Source organism: Leptosomus discolor, chromosome 6 (genome assembly GCF_034619465.1).
Source record: "Leptosomus discolor isolate bLepDis1 chromosome 6, bLepDis1.hap2, whole genome shotgun sequence".
In the NCBI taxonomy this organism is placed as follows: domain Eukaryota; kingdom Metazoa; phylum Chordata; class Aves; order Leptosomiformes; family Leptosomidae; genus Leptosomus; species Leptosomus discolor.
In genome coordinates this window covers 14,441,552-14,464,860 of record NC_141396.1, presented here as the reverse complement: position 1 = coordinate 14,464,860, position 23,309 = coordinate 14,441,552, and the positions used below count along the sequence as shown (strand labels likewise).

General features: G+C 43.4%; 1 protein-coding gene across 1 annotated transcript in view; it reads left to right on the top strand.

The window, feature by feature from the left end:
- The window catches only part of NEURL1 (neuralized E3 ubiquitin protein ligase 1), a 160,710-nt gene that overhangs the window by 77,029 nt on the left and 60,372 nt on the right, over window positions 1-23,309 (top strand). Inside the window, exon 2 of the mRNA XM_086466980.1 lies at window positions 18,472-18,713. Coding sequence (XP_086323106.1) covers window positions 18,472-18,713 — 242 coding nt within the window. The remainder of the gene's footprint in view (window positions 1-18,471; window positions 18,714-23,309) is intronic.

Genomic DNA, 23,309 nt, shown 5'->3' with positions numbered 1-23,309 from the left:
GGGTAGCCACATTTATACTTGCAAACTGTTCTATTTATTGTGAAAGCCAAATTGGTTGTGGCAATATTTGACTGTAGGAGTCTTGCTACAAGTAGTGAGAGCAAAGAGCATCCCCATTCTCCTTTTGTCCTTTGCTTTCATGGCATTTTCCAAACTTTTGTGTGTTGACTTGATGTTATGTTCTGGTGGGACCTAGGGACTGGACGTTGTTTGTCAGATTTTGTTGTCTTACTTGTCTCCTCTTTGACTGACCCTCTCCCTCCTCAACATGGAAGCATTCTTACCTCTGATCCTTCTTCCCCTCTTCCTTACTTAACTCTTGTTTTCTTAAGAACTGTGAGTGATAGGTCTAGCTATCATTCAGTTAATTTGGAGGTAGCAGGTGTCTCTTCAGGAAAGTTTGTAGGGTCTCCTGACATGTCCTAGGGAATTATTTGCATGCTTAATCAAAACAAGTACTCTCGCAGCCAGAAAATTCATATTGTTAATAGTATAAAATAAATTTGCTAAACAAATACAGTTACCATTGCTGACATCTAGCAGGAGTTGAGAGGAGGCAGCCTTTGGGCATATAATCTCAAAATTGATAGGGCTGCTTTCTTTTTATTAAAGAATTTTAGATTAGTGGTACCCATAAATGCAGAGGGTTGCATTGAGATCAATCTGAAAAAGGATTAATCCTGAAGGAAAGGGAATTTCCTGGAAAGTGAAGGCAAAGCAAAGAATTGATCCTGATTGATTGCCCTCGGGAATCAGCAGGGATTACTGATGGCACAGTAGGGTACCAAGCTGGAGCTCAGGAAAGATCTTGCCTCCCAGAGGCTAAATCCCTGCCAGCCACAGGCCTAGCGGTACGAGTGCCCACAGTTGGAGCATATGCTGTAGCCCTGCGTATCGCTGCTCTTTGCTGTAGGGTTGATCCCTATTAGGGTTGTTGTCTGGTCATTTTTCTCCCCATCTATCCCCCTCTAAATCAGTGCTTTGTTTTGGAAATGTATTTATCTGAGTGAAGCTGGTCTAAAAGGAGTCAGAGACGCCTTCTCTGTAGCTCTTGTTGGGTTAGTCTCAGTGGTATTTCTGTTCCTTAGCTCTGTACTTGATTGTCTCTTGAATGGACACTGTACTTTGTTGGCATTAAAAAGTAACATTCAAAAGTAACTGGCTGCAGTTGATGAGGGGCTGGGGAGAGGAGTCCTTTGGTTTACCTGAGATTTACTGTGAGTCTGACAGCAAAGGCAGTGGGCTCAGAGAGAGCCGTGATAGTTGATCAGATGCATGAATGTTTTCTTTCCTGTTAGAAACATTGATAGCACTTTTATTTTAAAGAAAAAGGGAAAATTGTAAAAAGGGGATCTAATAAAACCCATATACATTAATGAACATGATACAGAATGTAAACAGTATCCTCCTGGTTGCCTCCCCTCCACCTTCAACAGCAAGCGTCAACAGAAATCGGGAGTTCTTGCCACCTCCATCGAGTTAAAATCACTTTTCTATGAGAAACCTTTGCAATAAACCCAGGCCTTTTGCTATGAAAATCAGCTCCTTTTTGTGATTCATCCTTTTCTGCATATACTAGTAAATGCATTCTTAATACAGAGGGGAAGCATGGGGGAATCAAGTACCATGAAGTACCTGTGGTCTGAACTTGCCCCGCCACCTTGTAGCTAATGCGGCAGTTCTGCACAGGGGCTGCGTGAGACTGGACCACACAAAATGACCTACCCAGGCATGCTTGTTTAGCCCCCAGGACTCAAGAAGTTGCTCACAGCAGGCTTTGTCCATGAAGTCTGGAGAACAGAAAAGGCAGATTGCAGTGGCTGTTCCCATCTTTACCTTTGGAGAGAAATCCTTACAGATCGAAGCACGCAGAGTCCTAACAAGAAAATGCCCACAGCTGACTTGCAGATGGTTCAGTGTGGCTCTGAAAACACTCTTTTAGTTTTGCTTCAGGTGAAGTCTTTGGGTAGCTTGCTGTGATTTCATGAATCTTTCTCTGGCTGACACTGACGTATTTTCTGGGTGACAGACCTTGCTGTACAGCCACGTGGCACTGTGTGGATACAATATTGGAAGTTTTTGGCCAATAGACTTGTCAACGAAAGCAGGACCTGCTGTGAGATACCAGGGCAGGACTGAAAAAGTGTTTTTCAAGGAACTGTGAAGCTTGTGGCCTGGCTTAAGCGCAGCTCAGGCATCAAGGCTGCAACCTCAAAAGCAGTGCCTGTTGAACCAGGAGGCATTTTGAAGGCAGCGTGTGCCTGTGTTTGAGTTGCACCTTGGCAAGTCTGGAGGTTGTTTTTTTTTTGACTTGGGTTCCTGCAAGAGCCTGTTCTTCTTCTGTTCCCTGCCATGCTTCCTAGCAACTGAGCCCTTTGCTTGCTTTACGAAGTTCAAGGGATCCTTAGGCTGCTGCAAGTCCCAGACCTGTGTTACCAGCCAGAGGAAAGCTGCATAGCCTCAAGAAGGGTTTGAGCCTGGGAGAGCTCTCCCACCTGCAGAGAGGAGTTTTCCACCTGCAAAGCAAGGATGAGGAAGGTGCTTCGCAGAGCCCCAGTGTGATGTTACCCTCTGCTTGCAAGTGTAGAGGGATGATTGAGCCATAAACCACGCCATGACACACAAAGAAGCCATTTTAATTTCAGTCTCTGCTGGAAGCACCACGTGGAAAAGAAAATGTGATCAGTATAAAAAGAAATGTTTATGTTTCTAGGAGCAGAGTCCTCCCAAATAATTAACATCACTTGACAAACTGCTGTTTAAAATGCAAGTGGTTTAAGTGCTGCAGCTCAACAGGCATTCGTCACAGCTCTGGCGTAAATGCGATACGCGCTGTGGGTTGGTTGCTGCTTTAAAGTAAAGAAGATTTCTGGTAAATATCTTTTGCTTAAGGGAAATGTCTCCATGATTTTACTTTTTCTTGCTTGGAGAAGCTAAATGTTAGAAAACTGGACAAATGGCAACTAGGTGGCGAGGGTGTTGGAGAATGAAATAAATCCTGGATTTTAGTTTCTGTTGCACAGAGCAGGCTTTCGGTCACAAGAAAGACAGACAGAAAAGTTTCATTGGCTTTAGGTTTTGGGAGGAGGAGAGAGGGGGGAAAGAGCTTTTGGGGGGAGAGTTTTGGAAGCTACAACTTCAGCTCTGATCTGTCTATCTCTGATATTCATTGACTCAACTAAAAGTACTTTAAATAAAATCTTACTTTCCTCCAGGGCTATTGGGAGACTGACTGGAGACATAAGGATTGTTAGGAATTGGTATTTTTCAAAGGTTAAAAAATAGCAGCTTACAAAGAGACTGAGATTAAAAAAAAAAGTTGAAAGAAATAAATCTCTCTGAAAGATAGAAATATATGGGTGCCTATAATGTGCTGAAGCATCTGAGATCAAAATTACTTCTGTCTTTGCACACCAAATAGAATCAAATTATCAAATATAAAATAGAGCCTTAAGAATCTAATTCCTTTTAAAAAGGCATTATTGATGCTGTGAATTTCATGCAACTTGCAAAAGGCAAATTGCTCAATTTATTTTCTGGTTATCCTAGACTAGTTCAATGCCACCCTCTGATTTTTCATCTCCAAAGGGAAAGAGACTGTCACTTGTGCTGCCTTCTTGTTTTCCAATTCTGAGTGAAGTTATGTATTTAGAAGGAATGAAAATTCAGGAGTCCTGATGGGTGCTGTTCCATCTCACATGGAGCTGGAGCTGCAGTGTGGTAGTGTAGGGGTTGCTGTCCTCCTACTCTAAATCCCTCTGTCCATCAGTGGCTTTGCAAAATTGGCTGAAGAGACCTTGATCAAGCAGCATGGCTGTGACAAGGTTCCTGGACAACCTATCTCCTTTCTGTCCAGCCCAAGACACTATTGCTTGAGCAAGGGTGGGTGATTCAATATCCAGATATCATGTTTGTATCTCATTGTTTGGATTTTGGATGCTTACTGACTGTAAAATGATCTTACTCTCCTTGGCCTATGCTATTCTATTCTATGCTATTCTGGCTTCTAGCAGTCGGGCTTAGGTGGGAAAGTGGGCAAGGCTCTCTTTGGGATGCAGTAGAAGATCTTGCATCATGTTAGAAATTAATTCCTGAAATGGAGATGCAGTGATTACAGCTCCCTGTATCCTTCCTAGGCAGATGTGCAATGGCATTTACCATACAAAGGATAAAACATTCAGGCTATCTGTTCCCATGGTAGAACAATAAAATGCAGAGAAATATCCTTCAAATGTTCTACAAATAGATTTGAAAGACCGCTAAAGTCATTCAGCATGTTTGCAAGAGGTCACTGTAGTTCTTACAATGCTCTTCACCAGAGATCTGGTAATCTCAGCCATTTTGCCAGAAGATGTTTCTATCCCATTATCTGTAAAGCGTCACTTTACAGATACTACCTGAGCTCTCTTTACCCACTCATGAGTTACTGCACAGAGACCTTTCTGCTTGGAACCGTCACACAGCAAAGCTGCTCACTGGGGACTCCGGGTCATGCCTCATCCCAAGCTGATTGCAAAGACTGACCAGTGTATAGGCAATCTCTTGAAGGAGATTGGGAAGTTCTTTAGTATATTGATAGCTGGAATCTTTTGAGATTCATTGGCTATATGTACATGACAATACACACTTTCCACCGTCTCTTAATTCTGTGCTTTGGGAAATCTATGCTTGAACCCTCACGGTGGACAGACTTCATCCATTTTGTCTTTTGTGTGGCAGAAGCAGTAGTTTTATGACACATACATGCCTGGTACTGCTGGCTCAGTTGATGCAGGAGGAGGTGTGTAGTATTGTGTGGGCAGCTGTAATACAGTGTAAATGTGGGCAAGTTACCTTAAATAACTTCAGTACTCCAGAGAAGTGATTTTGCAGTGCACCTTCTGGGAAAGAATAAAGATTGATAGCAGTTTTGGATTTGTGCAACTGCAGTTTGATGATGAATATTTTGTACTTTTCCTCTATGTGCTGTATTTACAGCAGTAGGTTCAGATTATGCGTTGAGATCTGCTTTTGGGTGCAGAAAACTAATCAGGGAAATGCTTCATGGCCCAGAGGTCTGGATTTGCAGACTCCAGTTCAACAGCTGCATCTCTCTGTGCTGGCAGGAAGGAGCATCTGTCATGGATGCAATGTGGTCCTTATTAAATTATCATTTAGAGCTGTGGTTTAGAGAAACAGGTGTAATTATACTAAAAAAACCACCGATCCAGCACTCTCTGTTATCAGAAGAAATGGCCCTTAGCAGGACAAAGACTAAAGGATTTTCTACAATTTTTCAGGCTACAAAGAGCAAGGAAAATGGATGAATGAATTAGCCTCCACACTTATTTGCTCCTTGCTCTTCTGAAATAGCATAGGTGTCTTTCCACCAGGAGAATAAAGACCCCCTGAGCCCTTTAGGCTTGTTTCATGAGCTTCAAGGCAGTCATGCCATGAATGTGGCTACATCAGGAACAATGCTCTGAATCGCATGATACCGAATTTCTTTCTCTTTCCGCTCTTATCAATATCCCAATATGCAAAAATGCCCTTTTGCATGAGTTTTAAAACAGTGTGTTGTTCCTATTCCAAGCTGGCTTGCTTTTCTAGCACATCTCTTCCTTCAGCTATTTCGAAATGCAGTCATCTTTTTAACTTCATGGTGTTCCTCCCGAGTCACCTGCTATACGTCACCTGACTTCAGTAAGTGGTAACTGGACAGAGTCAGGAAAGGTCATGTGAATAAATCTGCAGCAGTATTAAATTGCTGAATACTGAATCATTGGGAAGTTTTCTTCTGCACAGCTTGCACACATTGATGTTAACACAATTTCCAAGCTGGGGGTGGCGAAGCTTCCTTGACACCCTCTCACAAGAAACATTGGGGTAGCCTCCTCTACAAAATTACTTGAGGGGTTGACTCTGTTACCCAAGTCATAAGAAAATGATCATGAAAGTTTATGGGAGTTCTGTGGGGGTTTGTGATGAAAGGGCCTTGAGCTTCTAGTTTGAAGTGTATTTTTGCCTATGCAAATGCCAGAGAACTGCAGCTCTTTCATGTGCTGTTGTGGTGACAGAAGAGGTGTGGAGTCACCTCCCGCTGTCCTCTGGTGCAAGGAATCGCGTTGGCCGTGGGTGTTGAACAGCACATGTCCTGACAGATTTATTCAAAATCAGCTGAAATTCAGATAAAACACACTATTACTTATAAAGTTATCTTCCTCTTACTCCCTTTTATTTGCTGTTTCTTTTCTTATATGCAGACTGTAAACAGTTTGGGGCAAGACCCACTTCTTCTTTCTATCTTTGTGAGATTCAGCGTGAGGGGGTGGCTAGCAGGTAGGATCACTCCTAAAGAAATAAAATATCTCTATGTGCTCTTGTCCTTAGGCAATAATGATTCAACAGCCTTGGTCTTTTACTGGCTGACCTGTTGCAGCAGATGCTAAGGAGCACAAGTTCCTGTATGGACTACTCCAGCAGCTGTTTATAGCGAAACGTTAAGTAATAACTTCATGGGTCTGGCATGGGAATTGCTAGGAAGGAAGGTGGAATAGTATTCATGCTTTTTCTTTGGAATTAGCGCCAGGGATGCTGTTTATCTTTGTTAAAATAAACTGTAACTTTATGTCCTGACTGGCTGTTGAAGTTTCATGTTTTAATTCAGTGGTCCAGCTCCAGATGCTGGTCTGCTAAAGAAACAGGGTTAATTACTGGTAGAAGGTGTTTAAACTGGTGCAAGTGATGTGCTGCAGAGCCAGATGAGAGCGGGAAAATCAGTAATTTAGTTTCCACTTGTGACTGTGGTACAGAAAGTGCAGATTAATGAAGGAATGCACGGATAGATGGCCAAATTCTTGCGTAAAGGGAGAAATGTTGGTCTGGAAATTCTTGGTGTCTCCATTGAGGGGTGAAAGATCTCCATCACAGGAGCATCTGTAGCTGGACATTGCCCTTTGGCCATGCTGTCACCTGGAGGTGTCCCCTGGCTGCTCCACAGGAAGGGGAGTGCTGGCTCTTGGGTTTGGAGGCAAGCTGTTTTGCACGCACTTGCGGGCAGACGTCAGCGGAGGAAGTGCACTTAAACCACTGACACGAGGGAATGGGAGCCTTTGGGCAAAACACCACTTGGGCTCCAGAAAAACAATCGCTGCATCTCAGAAGTGCTTGTTGAGTTTCAAATACAGATGGGGTAAGAAGCTGCTTCTGGCAGGCATGCTCTCAAGATACCCTGCAAGGAACAATCACGGGGGACTTCGGGAGGAAGTATGTGAAACAAGTATGACTTGAGCACTGCATATTTTAACAAGACCGCACACAAAATGACCCAACTTTATAGTACCTCAGAGGGACTCTAAAGGGATGGTTCATATTAGGAAAAAAGGTGCGCTCTAAGTGTAAATGTCATGTACGATAGAAGAAAAACTGCTTCCTGAGATTCTTTAGAAATGGTATTATGGCATAAAACTTCATGGTATGTGGTATTGAACGATAAACAGAATCTACGCTGTCCGGCTGGGTAAAGGGAGAAGTAGAACAGGATCTGAGATATATATCCTGACCCATCCAGATGCTAAATTAAAGTGAGGGCACACACATGTGACATTCACAATAAATTCAAGCAGCAAAATGCAGAAGAGGCAATGAAGCCACTGTAGATTTCACAACAGCAGTCCAAAGTTGTCAACAACGTTTCTGAACTGAAAGAAATATTGTACCTTGCTAACATGCTCTGCTATAAGGCAGAAGCACATCAGGGCTGTTCTGGGTGTACCTGTGCTGTGCACAGAGGTAGGTATTTGGGAAGGCACAAAGCATGTGTAGATTCTGAATCCCCAACGTGGCTGGGCCCATGAGCTCTTGAGGAATGTGCTCTTTGCTGTTTGCTGTGATCTAAGCTCACCTAGCATGTTGGTCTCCAAACCTTTTGTGGCTTTGAGGAACTGATGGTATTTGAGGGTTAAATCACTATAATCTCAGGGATATTTCAGTTAGTGCAACTCTAGAGTTTCCTGTGAGATCAATTGTCCTGTTCCTGTCTTGGAGTGTTTTGCAGGCTTGTTCTAGAGGTGTCCCTCCAGCAGTCTTTGTTGTCTGCCCTAGAGCTACAAATATGAGCCCAGCACCTATACCAACTTCTTGCAAATGCTGTCTCTGCAGAGATGTTCCTGCTTTCTGTTCTGTGTTGAGGAGCCTATGTTATTCCAAGGTCTTACTGTTCACTTGCCTTATTCCAGAGACACTTGACAGAGCCAAAATTTTTGGAGAGAGCAAGGTAGGATGGTGTTTCCAGCCTTGGACTTTTGTCTTGCTCAATGAGAGTGGTCTGTAGTTAGAGAGCTGTTCTAAACAAGACGCTTAGGATGTGGGAGGTTGGAAACAACAGGAAATTTTTTGGCCACCATGTTCTGCAGCCCTAATATATAGTCTCATGCACTGGGATGAATGGTAGAGCAGTGAGAAAGCATCCTCCAGTTGATGATCCAGACAAGAAGCATAATTCAGGGATGCTCTTCATTACCCTCTTAAGACCTTATCTCTTGCCACTGGTGATAGATGGAGTATAAAGAACAGCATCCTAATTCAGCTCATTATATTGTAAATATGCAGCATGAGTAGCCTGCTGTGGGCCCAGTTCAGCATCTTGAGTCTAGAGACACATCTTTGATTTTGCACAGGTATAACTTGAAGTTGACTCAAGGGCTTGAGTTCAGAACCACAGCTTCTCTAACTTGCATTGTCTTTGCATGGCTTTGTCAGTAGGCTACACCATTTTCTGCCATCTCTTCAATGTCAGTTCTACAAGTCCATTTGCTTGTCTCTACCACTCTTACATTTGCTTTTTTCCTGCTCTCCGTTGCTCTCACCTTACTTCTCATTCTGACAAATATCTAAAGTTTAACATTGACAGGTTACTTCTGTTTCTGAACTCTCAATATTCAAACTTCCAAGCTATTACACTGTACATGGAAAATATGCCCAGGATAGACTTTCCATTAAATTATATTTAAATTGGAAGAGAATGCTGGCACCTCTGCAAGTATTCCAGAATTAGATCCGAAAATACTGAGGCTAGTTAATCTTTTGGAAGAACAAAAACTCTTACTGATTTATATTTAGCAGAGGGAATGCATTTTAAAAACAAAGTCTATATGAGGCCCCTTGAAGAAAACATCTTTTACATTGATTTGTAGTGCATGGAAATACTACGTGGCCATAAAATATTTTCAGTCAGGCTCTGGTTTTATGTAGCTACTTTTTTGCAGTGTGAACTGTTATGAACCCTCTGAGAGCTGTTGCTCTGCTGACTGCGGGCTGTGCAGTGGGACATGGCTACCTCTGGGGCAGCAGTTTAGCTGGTCATCACAGCTGTGCCCGGTATTGCAGGAGGGGATGGGAAGAAGCAGCGTGCAGTTAGAACTATGGTGGAAACACTAGACTTGTGAGGATAAGGTTTTGGTTCAAAGCTGATGCAAGGTTTGTACTTGTACTGTAGCCTGGGACCTGTCTAGCCCAGGTGCCTGCCTCTGGCAGGGGCAAGGGGCTGTGCTATTTGGGGAGAGTGCCTGCAGAGCCACCGTTTGACTTCCTAGCAGACGTGCAGGAGGACATGGGTGAGAGCAGAAGCTGGGCTTGCCCTCTCTGTGTGCTTGTATGAGGTTAGAGAGAGGGGCGGAGGTGCTGTTGCCCCTGATCTCAGCAGCACTGCTCTTAGTTAAATGTCTACGATAACTAGTTAAGCTTAGTTTACGTGATGATAAATCAAAACAGAGAGGAGCTCTGTGATGTTAGCAGAGGTGTAAAATGTTCTGTGCATAGTTCTAATCTATACTAACAAAATGAGTAACTGGAATTACAGTAGGTGGGAGAGTTCCTGGCTTGTCCCAAGTGGACAGTTTCTGGAAAAGGAGCTATGGCAGGGAACTGGTTCATTAATGCAGTGGGTCAGAGAAGCAAACATAACTTATTTTATGAAGTATACATAATCTTATGGTCAACAGTGTATCTGCTTATCATCGAGAAGATAAGGATTATCAAGAGCAGGTAGCATGGAAAGTTTGGGGGTTTTTTTCTTCCTTCTGTCCCACCATCTGCAGCACAGACAGATCAGCCATCACCCTGAGCAAGTTTTCTGTTCCTCATCCTCCTGAAGCATCAGATATTAGCAAAGGAGAAGATTCCCAAACTGCACATTTGTAAGAGAAGGATAAACATAATTTTTGAAACATCCCTAAATCTTAAACTAGACTGGACTTAATCTTGCTTTCTTTTGTTAGAAGACATAGATATGTTTTTACATTTCTTGTTAGACAGCTGAAAGACCTGACCTGATCACAGCAGAGCAAAACCACTCTAAATCAAGAAAGAGATTTTGGATGCTTCCAGACCATCATTTTTCACTTTGATCTTCTCATCTAACTTACTTACATGCCTTAGTAATAATAATAAAGATGTAAAATCACCAGGATGCAAAGAGAATAAGGTCAGAAGCGCCTTGCTGCTCTCAAAAATAAATTATTATGTGGCACATGCATGTCGCTCCTGCCTGTTGATCAGAGGCGCTGCTAGAAGATAGTGTGGGCAGAAGCGGCTGCTGCTGGTGAAGAGATCTCAGTCTCCTTTCCATGGGCCTGGCTGGACCCTGAGGAATGTGGCTCCTAAGGCAATTCATCCTGCCACTGCCCAGCATCTTCCTGGGGGGCTGCTCACCCCCTCTCTCCTTCCTTGGCAGACAGGAGCATATGGCTGCTTACTTATGCTCTGGTTCTTATGTGCTTAGCAGACTTATGGTCTGCAGGGGCTTGGGGGGATTTGCTCAGGGAGAAGGTGAGGAGGGACCCTGCAAAGGGTGGGCTGCATCCGTGGGAAGTGCAGCAGTGCCGGAGGTCTCATGGCCGTCCTCCATGTCGGTGACTGAATTGCTGCAAATGACTGTGAGAGGTGAAGAGTAAACAGTGCCTAATTAGGGACCAGGAGATTATTGATGATTGCACAGCATCATTACTGAAGATTTGTAGTTTGAAAATTAAATTATAAGGGGAAGGGGTTTCTTCTCAACAGCCTTATGTGCATATAGAAATACTTATATATTCACACACCTCTCTTCTGATACCATCTTTTCTTCACAAAAAAAGGGCATGATCAGCTGCCTTCGTGGTGCTTGGTATTTTTAAGTGCTTGCAGTGCTGTCAGCTGGATTGTTCCTCCTGGAGATGGCGTGTGCTCAGTCCCACTCTGCTGTCCTCTCCTGACTGTCCTGCATTGCAAGGGTCTTCCTCACCTTCCTTCCCACATCTGGCAGAGCCTCCTCTAGGCTCTGTCCAGGAGCGTCTTCTCTTCTCTCTCTGGGTAATTTCAACCACAAACATTAGTTCAGCCATATGCTTACAGTCAATTAACAGCTTCACCTCTCCTCTGTAGGCCAAATCTCCTTTGGCCAACCTAAATTTTTGCTCTGTGGTTTTTTTTTTTGTTTTTTTTTTTCCTTTTAAATAAAATATTACAAACAACTCAGGCTTAATATAATGGAAGCAGTGCTCTTACTCTTGTGTCACTCCTCAGCTCTTTTACCTTCTTTTTTTCAATTTTTATCAAAACTGCCACCCTCCCAACTCTTACTGATACTCATAGCTTCAGCATTGTCTTCAAGCAAGCCTTTGTAAAGCCTCACATCCAAGTTGTAACTAAGAATTTTTAAGTCAATGGATTCAGCTAATGTTTCTAAAAAAGCCCCATGTCCAGGTAATTGCCTGGCACTGCTGCAGAGGTTCTTGTCTCTGCATGAGGAGTGACTGTTGAACAGGACATGTCTCTGCACCTCAACTACTGCACTGCATGTGATGGAGGACAAATGCACAGCCCAGCTGAGCAGAAAGGCAGAGGAAATTACAGTCTCTCTTTCAGCCCATCCTCCCAAATCCACTCAAACACATCAGTGTCCTGAGTCTTGCAGATTCTGCCTGCATCTGTCCCATCTTCAGGACACAGCCTTTCCCCTTTCCTTTCATTTCTGCAAGCCTCGAAGTCTTCTCTCTTCTGCCATTGACAAACAAAGTCTTGCCACACTTATATTTATGCCAAATTTCTGCTGTTGTACGTATTTGCCTGCCCTCTGTCTTTTCTGTCACTTTTTGCGTCTCTTTTACTAATTTTGTTTTTCTCTATGAACTTAAAAATCAGCTTCTTCACTCTGAAGACTCCTCACGAACTAACCACTCTCTACCACACATGAGTCAGGTCTGAAAGATGGATCCATTGTGGATCATCCTGCAGTCAACTCCAGATTCCATTGCTCACTTTTTATACCAGGGGGCTGGTTCTCGTAGGCGTCTGTAAAGCCACCCTTGTTGTCTTTCAGATCTGTTACTTTAAACACAGCTTTGCTTTTGGGTCCAAAAAAAAAAAAAAAAAAGACACAAAAAGCACAACTCCAAGCCCTACCCTGACTGGCATTATCTCCTTTCATGTGCATGTGGTCTGTCTGCACCTGCCTCTTGTCTCATAGTTTGCAATTTAAATGGAAAATCTTACACTATGTGCCAACCTCCTCTCTTGATACATCTTGTCACTGCTAAAATAGCACAGATGAAAATAAGTTACATTTTGGCTTTGACTTGTTTTGGAGTCTTGGATGGGAGTGCTGGATCTGACCTGCTGGCTGAGATCCACCTTGTAGATATGTCCCTAATCACTGAAGTTTAACCCAAGATGCTCCATAATTTCAGGTGTTCTAGATTTAATGGTTCAGAATTAAGCCTTTGCATTTCTATCACTGAATGCCCCAACACCTGCAAAGCTATAGCCTGTCTTTGTGGAAGAGCAAAGCTTTGCATTTTCTTCCTGGTCATCTTGCAATGCCGAGATGAGTAGTTGACTGTAGTGACAGCAGTGTGATTGGGTCATTATCGTCGTAACAGACACAGGGAGTGTTGGATATAGACTGGAGATATATGGTTACTTATTCCTTCAAGAACAGCAAACAAGTTTTTAAAGGCAGTGAAGAAACCCTTGTTTTTAATTTGCATTAATTTATGGTTCTCTTTCTTCTGTGCACATGCTCTGGATCAGGCTGCATGTGAGAAAGCAAGGTTTGCAACCCCTTTTCAGTTTCCACTGGTATTAAGTTAATATTTATTTTTAGTAAACTGTATCTCAAAGTGTGCTTTTAAGAACCCATTTGCAAAAGCCTAGAACAACGAGTTCATTATAGTTTTCTCCTTTTGAACTTTGTTAACAAATGTAAAGGATCAGTGTAACTAGTTACACTGTGTTTCGCTGATAACTCTTAAAAGTATGGACCTACCTCAAAAAGCAGTAAGGCTTACAAGCATTCATCTCATAGCTGATTTTTTTTTTCTCCCTGTGCTGCTAGTAACAAGATTTGGAAAGGCTGTGCAGGTACTCTTTCAGGGCTTGGGCTTTTCTGCTGCACCATGAGTGCATCCCTGGGCAGGGCTTCCCTTGGGTTCCCGCACCTGCACACGGTTTCCTTTTCTTCCTTCTCAACAATCCTTCCTTTTAAATGCTTATACAGTAAGGCCACCTGCCAGATAAAGCACTGTCAGCCTCTTTTGATAATGTAGTAATTTTGAAACTCTTTTCTCCTTTCATAGTGTGGTGTTTTGCCCTGTCCACTCATTTCACTGTCACTAGCCTGCAGGACAGGTACCTCTGTCACTACCCATGGACCTCTTCTGTCCTCCTCCCTAGGTGGGCAGGGGTTTATCATTCCCACTTGCTACTCCATATCAGTCCCTGGACTCTTTTTTGAAGTCGTCTTTTCTGTTTCTTTCAGTTCTGAATGCCACTTATTTCACATGCTCTTAAATACCTTGCAGTTAGTTTTCAGTCTGAAATGAGTTTTGACAGTATTCTGATGGGTGCCTATCGAGATTTTTTCGACTGGAAAAGATGTATGTAAAAAAATTAAATCCAGTCATTTCTTGCAGTATTTAAGAAATCCTAAGCCTTTTAAGATTATGCCTAATGTTTGCAGAGCATGAACGCTTCTGGTGAAAACCTCTAACAGGCTTTGGGATGCATTTTGCTAAGCTAAGAACATCAAGTGCTGCCTTTTATATAGTGTGTGGATATTGCTCAGGCCTTGAGATCCAAACCAGAGACATCCAATGCCCATGAAGAGAGAAGCATGCCACCCTTGGGGCAGTATTCTACTTTCTCAAACAGGGCTCTGAAAAGGATGCACTTAGGATTGAGACACTGAAGGAAGAGTGGTTCAGACTGCTTCACATTGCAGTTCATTTTAATGTCTCCTTGACCTTGGCTTACTAAAGGTTTCAGAAGATCCAGCCCATGTGCTTGTGGCTCAGGGGAGCAAGTGGTACATTACCACTTTTGCTGCTCTCTTGGCGGTGCTCATGTTATTAGGGACAGGTTGTGTTCAGCATTCAAACCTGGTACTGAATGAAATAGTTCAAACTGCATCTATTATTGGGCATGAATTGAAAACAGAAGTCTATCCAATCTTTAAAACCATAAGTGTGAGCAGATGCTGTTCTTTGTGACCCCCAACATGAAACCTGGAAAGCTGTATGGGGGTCCGTGGTGCATCTCTAGATTTGTTGCCCTTTGACACGGAGGGTGTTTTCAGATAGGCATGATTTTGCTCTTGTGACTTTTGTCACAAGATACCACTTTGCGTAGTCCTGGCATGTTGTTACAACTCCTGCTTGTCAGGGGGAAGTTGTGTTATGTTGTGGAATGGGAAACTTGCAGAACATACTTTCATATTTCAGCCTTCTTTCAAATACTTGTTTGCAATTTTTATTTCAAGCAATTACTTCACCCAGTCAGGTTGTGGCTGAGGAGGAGTCTGGGACATACTCTCAGTTGATGAAGCCTTGAATGGTTGCTGTGAAGTCAGAAGGACTTTTGCCTATTTTGCCAGCTGAAACTCTGGGTTTGTGAATTTCACTCAATTCTTTCACATAAAGAAAAAAAAAAAAGAAACCTACTGCAAGGGCACCAGCTGTATTGTACTGGTATTGCTGGTAGCAAAGGCTGAGGTTGTCAAAATGTGTAGTAGCTTAAACAAGGGGAGGGGAGAAGGCTGGAGCCCAGATCCAGCCCAGTGAGAACAAAAACTTTAAGCAGATGATTTATTTTATTTTTAGACAGTTAAGCAAGGACAGCAATGCATCTTACCAGCTTGTGTTGCTAAAGTGTCCCTTTCCTTGTCTAAGTCCAGTCTTAGGTGCTTGTGTTGCCATTTGAGGTCGCATGGTGTCTCCTCCTTTTGGAGTGGACGTGGTGGCCTGAAAAAGTTGAACAAAGGCCTCCGTATTTGACCCATTGCATTGTAACTTCTCCAAGTATTTGTAAGGTGCAAAACACCATTATTAAGTAGTTGCACTTTTTAAAAATTAAGACTTTTTCTGGACCTTACCTGAGCATGTTCATCATGCAGGGGTCATTGCTGTGTAAGAGCATTTGGGAGAAAGAAGGAGGTCTCCTCCCTGTTTGCATTATCTGTCTGTGGAAGCTGATCCTAGGGTGGTTTCTTTCATTCCTGTACAGCATGGTTACCCTGTGTTCCAGCTGTCTGCATGGGGGCCTCTTGTCCTGCAGGCATTAGACTGGCATGGGTTTGACCCATTCTCACGTAGCGGTGCTGGACTGTCACAGCAAATAAACATTCCTCTAACATCCTTCCTGTGGGGTCAGGCAGGACCCTACAGCTTTGTAATGCTTCTCCGGAGGGTGCTCTGGACATAGGAGGTGTTGTTATTGGAGCCTGTTTTGAAAGCTGGGGGCAGTTTTGGTGACTCCATTACTGCATTTTAAAAGGGCACAATGTCCTATGGAGAGGTGCGGCAGCTATTACCATGGCCAAGTTATCTGGTAAAATTAGAGCACTGAGATATGCAAACAGGTTAAAATGTGTGTGACTTTGTGCTGCACAAGTTTGCTTTGGTGAGTCACTGCTAGCAAAAAGTTTGAGCTACAAAATTCAAATCTAGATGCAAAGATGGCGTGAATTCAAAGTATATTCACTGTTAGCTTCTTCTCTTCACATATATGCACCCATAGAAACTATCAAAGAGGTGTTGAAAAAAACAAGACTGGAAATGATCAGAAAAAGAGTTTTTAATATTTTTCTATGGATCCCTTGACTTTAAATCATCTCAAGCAATTGATTATATCCCTCAATATGTGTCTTGTTTCAGAAATGGCTTGTGACTTCCTATATATTTTAAAGAAGCTGAAAAATTTAGGAATGGAAGTTTTTACACTAGGTGTTTATTTTGTCTACCTATAAATAAAGGGATATAGCAGAGGCAGAGGGGCAGCTAAGAGATAGTGAGGAGATCCAGTAGCCTGAAAAATTTCTGCCAAAAGAGAGGCTGGGATGGTTTACTGTGACCATCTGTCAATGGTCTTGTCCCTACAGACCAGCATGACCCGCCTGGGGAGGTGGAGTGGAGCAAGGTTAAGTCGGCCACTTTTGCTGGCTCTGGCTCATAAATATTTGTGATGGTGAACAGCACCATGTTTGCAGTGATAAAAAAACTACTTCTTTGCAAAATAACATTAAGCCTGAGGAACTGATCAGCAAGTTATCACTAAAGCCAAGTGCTTAACAGGGTTCAAGAGGGAACCTGTTCTTTGGGGCATAAGACAGCTTCTAATTAAACAGGCCTTAGGAGGTAACCTCAGAAGGTTCTGTCTGCTGCAGCTTTTGTTGTCTTCTAAGCACCCAGTCTGGGCTGTGGGAAGAGGCAGGGTGCACTGCCCCATGTCAGTAGTGTGCCCAAAGGGAAAAGGTCAGGGTCATGTAAGCTGCTGCATCCTGACCTTTCCCACATCAAGCTACTGCTTCCATGCAGTCTGTTCCTCCTGAAGTTTTCCCTCTCTGACCTGCCTGCTCAGGTGAGTCTCTACTTCTTGGGATCTGCACCTTATTTCTCTTCCTTCGTGTGTGACGAACAGGAGAAGGAAGATGACTTATTTTTAGCATAATTTTTAACATCAAATAACTCCCAGTTGGTTCATCTCTCCCTTAAAGCATTAATGAAAGTGTTTAAAGGTAACAGCCCTGTTTGTCTGGCCTCCCTATTCTGTTCTGAAGGGATAGCACTGTTGCTGAAAATGAGAGAAAAAAATGGCAAGAAGATGAGAGGAGGAGGCTGGAGTGACTGATGCTGAAATTGAATTAAAATGTTCTCATCAGAAACCATGATTTTAAGTTCTGTTGGTAGTTATTCAGGGTTGCTGTGATGATGTGCCATTACAACTTCACATAGCTACCCCAAAGGCTAGGAGGAATAGGGTCCAGGCTTTTTATTACAAAGCCAAGAGTTACATTACAAGCATTATTTTGTAGTAGCTATATAAAGACATAACTGTCAGCAATTAATTTGCTGAAGAATGTATATAATTAATTTCTATAGTTTGCATGTTTGAGGAATGAGTTTTTAACCATACTGTTTAGTCATGCAACTTTACAGCACGAACTGACACATCGCTAAAGTCATATTTCCCTAAGTCTATCACAGAATAATTCTTTATTCTCTTGATACTGTTTCCAAATCTATGAGTATCTCCTCCCAAACATATGTGCATAATATAGCGTGTATGTGCACACAAGGAAAAGGAGGCAGATGACTTGTGTTCAGTATAATGATTGCTTTGTGCTTGAACTGCTTCAGGCTCCACATTGAAAAGAAACACATCTATTTATTCATGAACAAAGCTGCTGTCGTGCCTGTGTTGATCGTGCATTGACTCTTTGTGTAGGGCCTGGGTTAGATAAAGATATAGTCTCCTCCCTTCTTCATAGCCTTTCTCTCTCTTCCCTTTCCTCACCATAATCATAGTGTGCTGATCAATTCCTTCGTGACAAGTGGGATCTCAGCTGAGGTTCCCATTAGTGGACGAGAGAGGAGAATGGTTGGTGGTTGGTGGAGGAATCCAGGTGGGTTATTGGCAAGCGGTGCTTGAGTATAAATTAGCAATGTATGTTTCTGAGCTGGCTCTTAGCATGGGTGGGTAGGACAACATCCAAAAACACATAGAGGCAAGGATAGATGGAGCTGCTGTTGCAAAGGAGGAGTGAGAGAAATGGTCAAGTTGTGTGGGAATGCTCTCAAAATAGAAGATTTTTCCCTAAGTGTGACAGTTTTGATACAGCAACTTCACACATGCTTTGCTCCCATTTTGGAACCAATTCTCGCCTTCTCTTCTGATGTGTGGCCTCAAGATGGCCTGTGATTTCAGTGCTGAGCTGTGGTCTCCATGTCGTGCTCAGTACTATCAGACTGTCCAGGTGGGAGCCTTCAGTATCCTTGTAGCCTTTTCATTGCTCAAGATCTCTAGAAACCCTTAGTGATTTGCAGAGTGGGGATTTGACTAGCTTTTATTTTGATCTGTAGTTCCCCTCTGAAATACCCTTGCTTTGTTTTTTGCATTGGAAGTTTTTTACTTATTACTCACAGCAGATTTGAAACCCTTTTCTCCTCATTCTGCTTACAGATTCCATAGGAGGATCATTTTCAGCGTCCTCGCACCGATGCCACCACAAGCAGAAGCACTGTCTCCCCATCCCACAGTGTGGAGCTCTGTCCATCAGCCCTCTGCTTTTCCATCCTCACACGAAGGGATCTCAGATCATCATGGACACGACGCAGAAGGCAGTGAAGCGCCAGGCTAGCTTCTGCAATGCCATTACCTTCAGCAATAGGCCCATCGTTATTTATGAACAAGTCAGGCTTAAGGTGAGTAAATGATGCCTGCCCTTATTGCCAGGGGAGCTGCCATAAACGAGTGTTGGTGTGTACCAGGCTTTGGTGCTTGCATCAGGTCTTTACCCCTTCCTTGAAAATGACAGTAGTCAGGTCTTGGCCTTAAAGATCTATGATCTTTGTTGGTACTTCTGCTTTTGTCATTGTAGCTGATCATAGAATCACAGAATGGTTTGGGTTGAAAGGGACCTTAAAGACCATCTAGTTCCAACCCGCCTGTGGTGGCAGGGACATCTTCCACTGGACCAGGTTGCTCGAAGCCCCATCCAACCTGGCCTTGAACACTTCCAGGGAGGGGGCAGACACAGCTTCTCTGAGCAACCTGTTCCAGTGTCTCACCTCCCTCAGAGTAAAGAATTTCTTCCTAATATCTAATCTAGATCTCCCTTCTTTCAGTTTGAAAATGTTACCCCTCATCCTATCACTCCACTCCCTGGTAAAGAGTCCCTCCCCAGCTTCTCTGTAGGCCCCCTTGAAGTACTGGAAGGCTGCTATAAGGTCTCCCCAGAGCCTTCTCTTCTCCAAGCTGAATAAGCACAACTCTCTCAGCCTGTCCTCATAGGGGAGATGCTTCAGCCCCCTGATATTAGACGAGGAACAACGGATTAAGTTGAGATTGCTTGGAAAACAGCAAGAGAAAAGGGCTGTATTGGTCAGTCTGAAAGGCAAGAGCCTCAGTATCTCTCTAGCCAATGTGTCCTCTAGGCTTTGCAGGCACTCTGCAAAGGGGTTTTACTGGGCAGGCTGAGGGAGGGTGAGAAGTTAGTTAAAGTGTTCAGTCCGCAATGAGCACTTTTCTTTCTGTAAGCAAGGCAGCAATGAGAGATGGTCTCATGGAGGTGGGAGTCAGCTTCTCCACAGCCAACAGATAAGAGGTGAAAAGAACCTGGAAGTGAAGATGTGCTCGGCAGGGAAGATAAAAGACTTTGGCTGAAAGAATGAAAGGAGCAGTCAGTGCGGTCACAGTAGCCGTATAAGAAAAGGATCTTTCTGGCAGCCTGCTGACTGCTTTGTTGAATCAGTCACCTGATAGCATTAAGGTCAGAGGAGAGAACATTGCAGGCATCACATTTTTCTCGCTGTCAGAGGCTGATTTCACTTCCTTTGTGTCTGTGGTAGCCAGGAGGATGGAGTTGGTACCCCTCGTGCTGCAGCTGGTGTGGGAAGTTCAGCTCCTCTAAGACAGCATGCCTCCATGTGCACTGGGAGCTGCTTCCTGATGAAGAAATTCATCAGTCCTTAGGAACTGAAGCACTTTTTAGGCTCTCAGCAGCTTGGAGGAGCTTGTGGCCCTTTCAACTTCATCCACAAATACTTTCCCAATCTTTATGCCCTTTGGTTTGTGGGACTGCCTTAGCTGATTTCCTGCCTTTCATTGGCACAAAGTAGGTCATCTTCTTTGACAACTTCAGTTCATGGCACACGTGAAAGATCTGCCTGGAAATCCTTCATTTATGCACAAGGAGTTTTCCAGAAGGTTTATCTGTATATAGCTACTGATTCTGAATGATGCTGCTGTTGCACATTGCTAGAGGTCCCAGAGTGCTGGAATCTACAGCAGCGTATTATCCTTCCCTCCCTTTTCCCTTGCAGCCAGCAAAGGAGCAAGAAATGAGGAAGGTGCCTCCTTTTGAAAATATAGAGATAGTTCAGTGATTTCAGGCTCAGTCCCATAGGTAGAAAAATCCCTTCTGCAGGTTTGTTATGTTTCCTGTGGAGCTCTTACTGCTTCCATTCAGGCTTGAAACCCAGCAGGATTCAGTCAGCGTTGCCTAATGGGATTTTTTTTCCACGTTGGCCAGTAGTTTGGACAAACAACTGAGAAAGATTATTTGGGAGGAGATGAAAGAAGCGTTTCGTTTTTGAAAACACCAGCAAAGATTTGAGTGAGTTTAGTGGTTTAGGCAAAGGTTCTGGGTTATTTCTTCCTCATTCTGAAACAATGTAGCTATCTCTGGAAATTCACACTTGTTTATCACTGTATATTTTAGGATTTTAGCTTGCATAACGTATGTGAAGAATATGCATGCAAATCTGCACAAGGGATTTGTGAGCAGAGCTCCTGCTGAGTCCAATGGGAAGATCTCATGGGAGTAATCAACAGGCTTCCGCAGAACTTGTACTCTAGGGATGGATGGAAATGTGAAAACATCTTTGCTTTTCTGATAAGTCCATCCTGCAATTGCCTTGTTATTGTGTGTGCTTGTGGAAAATGGTGTCTTAAACCTTCTTACCAGCTAAAGACTAACCATTGAGGTCCTATAAAGTCTAAACTCTCTTCGGAAAACTAGAGGAAAGAAGTCATATTTCATCTGTATATTAGATATTGTATTTCTGGTTTTATTCCGAGATTTCTTTGTGGCTTTGGGAATGCCACCAAAGAAACCACTTTCTTTGCCTCCAAGATGTATGTCCCAGTATGGTTTCTTCCATGTAATTCAGGGTGCTGCTAGGGAGTGGGTGACAGAAGACACAAGGCAGTAAAGAGCAGGAGCCTGAATCTGTGGAAGCACCCATGACTTAGCAGTTTGGATGTAGATTGTATCTTTTTCTCCCTTTCTGGTACCCTGTGGACCTCCCAGGCTTTTCTGCTAGCAGTGGCTGCTGAAGAGAGAATTTGGTCTATCATTAACCATTGCCTTTTTTAGCAAAACTGCGTACCCTTTGTCCAGCTGTGTCTAATTCTTGGCAGGCTTTATACTAGATTTTAATTTGGATATTAGTTTGCTTGTGGTCAGACTGTATTGAGAACTGTTTATAGGTGCTGATTAATACATGGATCATGTGCAGTCTTGATTACCATATGAGTATTTGCTTCATGTGGCCTGTGATTGCTACAAAGTATTGGCAAGAGACTGTGAAAGAGTAAATTGTACAAATAACAATGAGGCCATATTTATCTCAGACCCAAAGGCGTTTAGGGCTTGCATTAAATTTGCTGCAAGAAATAAGTCTTCTTGGAGTGTGCATATATTCCCCATTTTGTCACGTGCATGCCCCATCCACCCCCCCTTCCACTGGGGACATGCACGGTCCCATCCCATCCTGGCCAGGCATATAAAATAGCAAATCTGCTTCAGTCCTTTTTAGTGCCACCCCAGCGTCCATCCCGCAAGCAGGAGCTTCCTATGGTTCCTGGGACTGAGGTCAATGCTCAAGTGTTTCATGTAAACAGTTTAGGTGCTTGGCTGGGCTGAGTAGGGATAAAGAGCAGCACTCGCTTAACTGAGGAACTGTTTGTAATTTTTTTCCTGAAGCTCTGAGTTATTTTTTCTGATACTTCAATTATAAAACAGAAATCTCTAGACTTTGAACAATGGCTTTGCGTGACATTGTTGTGCCCCCAATGGAACATGTTCCAGATTTGCCTTGGAGAGGAACGTGTAAAAAAAAAAGCAATATTTACAAATGTAATTAGGAGAGAATTCTGAAGACCAACGAAAATATCTTGGAGGATCCCTTGGTGAAAAGCCTGTGCTTCTAAGCTGGGACTTGAGGGACTGATGCCAGGCTTTTGAGGACAAAGTGCTGCAGTCCTGGACAGTTCAGTCTCTGGCCTTGCCCCACTTGTCTGAGCCATTAGCACTTTGGCAGAGCAAGAAATTACAGTAATGCAGCAAGTTTTGTGTGACATCTGGTAGGTGGTACCTATCCATGTTTCTGCTCTTCTCCTGCAGCCAAGAATGAAATTGCCTCAGGCTGCTGAGGCTTTGATGGAAGAAGGCTATCTTAAGTACTCTCACGTTTGCTGCAGGTTCTGTACATGAACAGAAACGCCAATTATGTGTCAACTGGCATGCAGGAACTGTCCTGGCCCCACATTAGGATTGGATCCAGCATCCTTAGGTCTTTCATTTCAAAGTCTGGATGCTGACAGTCTGAATCCCTTTGAGAGGAACAATTCCCAGCAGGTTCACACTCAAACAACAAAATGAGAGAAAAAAATCTCCAAGGGCATCATCTCCATCTGGGGACTATACTAACACTGGAAGACTCCTTGCTTCCATGGGAAGAAAGAAACCTTAACTGGGTTACAAGGTATTTTGGATGTGCTGCACATGTTTAGGACCCACTGCCTTCTCCCGTCAGATACCCTGCAGTCCAGGGCTCTGTTTCTGTGAGTTGAAGCTGATGACTCTGGAGGCACATGTGATCCTTTGTCCTGCTGTCTCTAGATGCAGAAAGGTGGATATGACACATGCACCATCCCAAAATCTATAGCAGATGTTCCTGAGCCCAGACACACTGAGTAACCGCATACTGACAGGTGGGGTTTAGATGCGCATAACATATCTTGAAAAACACCACTCAAGCTGAAATAAATAGGTTTTCCCCAATCATAGACAAGATCTGTCATTGCCTCCTAATTGTGTATTTAGTATAGTTAAATACTTTAAATTGTGCTTTCCCACGTGCAAGTTCTCTGCTGCAAGGCTGTGATTTCATCCAATCTGACAAACTAAACAAGGGTAAGACTGTCTTTTACTTGGCTAGAAAACCCAGAAAACCCTATGGTGGTGACTGTGATTCTGGAGCCGGTGCTTTTCCCTCAGGTCAGGAGAGACCCCA